Source organism: Apis dorsata, unplaced genomic scaffold, assembly GCF_000469605.1.
Source record: "Apis dorsata unplaced genomic scaffold, Apis dorsata 1.3 scaffold_88, whole genome shotgun sequence".
Lineage (NCBI taxonomy): Eukaryota > Metazoa > Arthropoda > Insecta > Hymenoptera > Apidae > Apis > Apis dorsata.
In genome coordinates this window covers 1,701,999-1,704,819 of record NW_006263386.1, presented here as the reverse complement: position 1 = coordinate 1,704,819, position 2,821 = coordinate 1,701,999, and the positions used below count along the sequence as shown (strand labels likewise).

Sequence of the window (2,821 nt, the reverse complement as noted above, 5' to 3'; positions counted from 1 at the left end):
AAAAAAAAAAAAAACGAAAAGAAGAAAAGAGAAAGGAAAATAATATTCTTACTCAGGTGAAATTAGGTATGCGGTAAGCTAAGAGAAAAGAAAATTTCACTTCATCCTTGGTCATTGGATTTTTTTGTTTTATATAAGTACATATATTATAAGATACGAGATGAATTCTTTTCTTCTTCATTACGTGAAAATACTCGTAAGAATGTGTCTCGTATCGATATAGCCCTCAGGATCAATTTCAAAGTTCTACTCGTAATGATATTTTGCATATCATGAAAGTATCTTACAGAGAATCAATCCAAAAATCTTAATTTTATTAAAAATTTATATGTATGTAGAACATAATGGATTATACATAAAACAATTTTTTTGTCGATAGAAAATTTCTTTGAGATGAAATCAATTTCAATTTTCATTTATTTTATTTAAATTTTTTCATGTTTTGAGTAACAATTCTTTTTAGCTAAAAAGAAAAAAATTTCTAAAATGTATTCTAAATATAACATATTAAAATTTTAGAAGTTGATATTATCTCTTCAAAAAATTTTTCTATCGACAAAAAATTTATTCCATATATAAGTCAGTTTATCTACAAACTTTCATTATAATTAGAATTTTTGAATTAGATAAATTTCTCTGTAAAATAATGTTCAAATTTAAAAACTTTCGTGATATATTATTTGCAATGTTTAAATATTATTTGCTATAATTATCTTCGTTTTTAAATGATTATTGTATAAATATTTATTTTATAAATTTACTATGTTATATGCATAGTAAAAAAATATGATTTTCGAATTTTGATATTTGTTTTCTTTATAATGAAATATGTATCGAACTTTTGATTTCGTTTCGAGGGCTAATTTTTTTCGTCTTTCCACTTGTTCCTTTCCGTTCAACTGCCATTTTTTCCTATGTATTAAAGAACATAATGCATTATCAAATTCACAATATTAAAATTGATCGTCGATCGATTCGTTAGACAGGGACGTGATTAAATAGATTTGAAAGATTGATAATGAACTGAATATAGAATATTTGTACGTTTTAAGTGACAAGTTTTTCTTTGTTATTCAATAGAACAATGCTTTGAGCGATGTTCTTATTCGATGAAGGAATCTAATAATTTTATTGTTTAATTATACATTTTCTCATTATCATCGTTTTAATAACAAATCATTTCATTCTTGTTACGTTCATAATGCATTTAATAAAGTTTCGTTTTATTATCATATCTCCATATTATATTTTTTGAATGAATTAAAATCATAAAAATTGATTCGTTTCGATGAAAATGTAGTACATAGTTCCATAGTTGTTAATGATATAATTAGTATTTTAATGGCCCACCTTATTGATTCTTTAAGAAGAATAATTTCTTAAAGAATACTTTTCTATAGATTCGAATGTCCCTAAGAAACGAATCGTTTGTGCGAAGCAATGAGCATGCACATTGAAAGAAAAACTTGGTCCATGTCAAATAATATTTATTCGTGCCGTTTTGTTATGTACATAGCCGAAAAGACCGCATAATATAGTAAGTAATTCGAATTATTCTATCGCCACTTAGTATAAAGGACTATAGATAAACAATTAATATTATTGTCAGACTGTAAATAAAATTATTTTGTATGCCAAAATAAACCAAATGAATGACTCGACACACTAAGATTATACAATCGCGTTATACCACACAAACGTAAGAATATTAAAAAAGAAAAAGAAAGAAAAAACAGAGTAATGGTACAAGTTACAGTACGCGCAATGATATGATGAAACAGATTCCATTAATTATCTTCATTCGTTCAAAGAATAAAGAAACCACGCGTATATTTAGCAAACACACAGTTAATACTCGATTCTATTCTCTGTAGGTATTATTTTTTAAGAGAAACTGATAATAGAATTATAGTATCAATATATTGCGAACGGCCGTGCGTACTGTATCGAAAAGAAATAGAAATGTGTTATCACTGGTTTTCACGCGTATTTCGTACCCGAGAGCATTTGTTGCGTTATCTTAAAAACGAGCAGTTAGAATAATAATATTAATATTAATATCAATTAACATTAAATAACGGTAATTATAATAACACACAACACATTGTAACAAATAAAAAGGCAAAACGATAAATGCCTTTATCGTTTGTGAACTTTATGACAATTCACACATAGCCATTCTTCGTCGTTCTTCTTTTATTGTGCATATCGAAGATTGCACCAAGTTCGAAAACGTGTACGGAGAAATGTATTTATTGATTATAAATAAGCCGATCGAATGTAAACTTAGATTCGTGAATCGTATTTCAACTATACTATGTCAAATGCCTTTGACACGATTGTTCAACGAAGAAAAAGAAAAGAAGAAACAAAATTGTATGTTAGCAATAAATGTTTCGACACTCGCTCGGCGCGATAAAATAATACCAGCTTGTCGTTCATTGAATAATATTGCAAGAATATTTTTCATTCTTATTATATACGATAGGTAAGAATGACGAGTTTATTTTATCGTGTCGACTTCATATATTGTCCCGTAGCCGAGAGTATAATTCAAAGCTCTACAATTACAATTTAACATATATATAATATAATCAATACATTTTTTATGTAAACATTATTACTTCTCAGATAGAATGATTGCACCAAGAATTTCTTCGTTTCGACACATTTCTCTTTTTAATCATTAGGAAATGATGGTAGTTCACATTCTTCTAGTATTCTCTTGGCTGTGTGGTACAAACAACGTTTATTGCTAAACGTTTTCAATTAAGCGAATAATGCGTAATAATTGTAACACAACTGTTTCGCCATTTATTAG

General features: G+C 27.1%; 1 protein-coding gene across 1 annotated transcript in view; it reads left to right on the top strand.

The window, feature by feature from the left end:
• LOC102678753 (cyclin-T2-like) overlaps positions 1–257 on the top strand; it is a 19,869-nt gene extending 19,612 nt beyond the window's left edge. The window contains exon 8 of the mRNA XM_006611485.2: positions 8–257. Coding sequence (XP_006611548.1) covers positions 8–60 — 53 coding nt within the window. The 3' untranslated portion in view covers positions 61–257. The remainder of the gene's footprint in view (positions 1–7) is intronic.
• Positions 258–2,821: the final 2,564 nt, after the last annotated feature.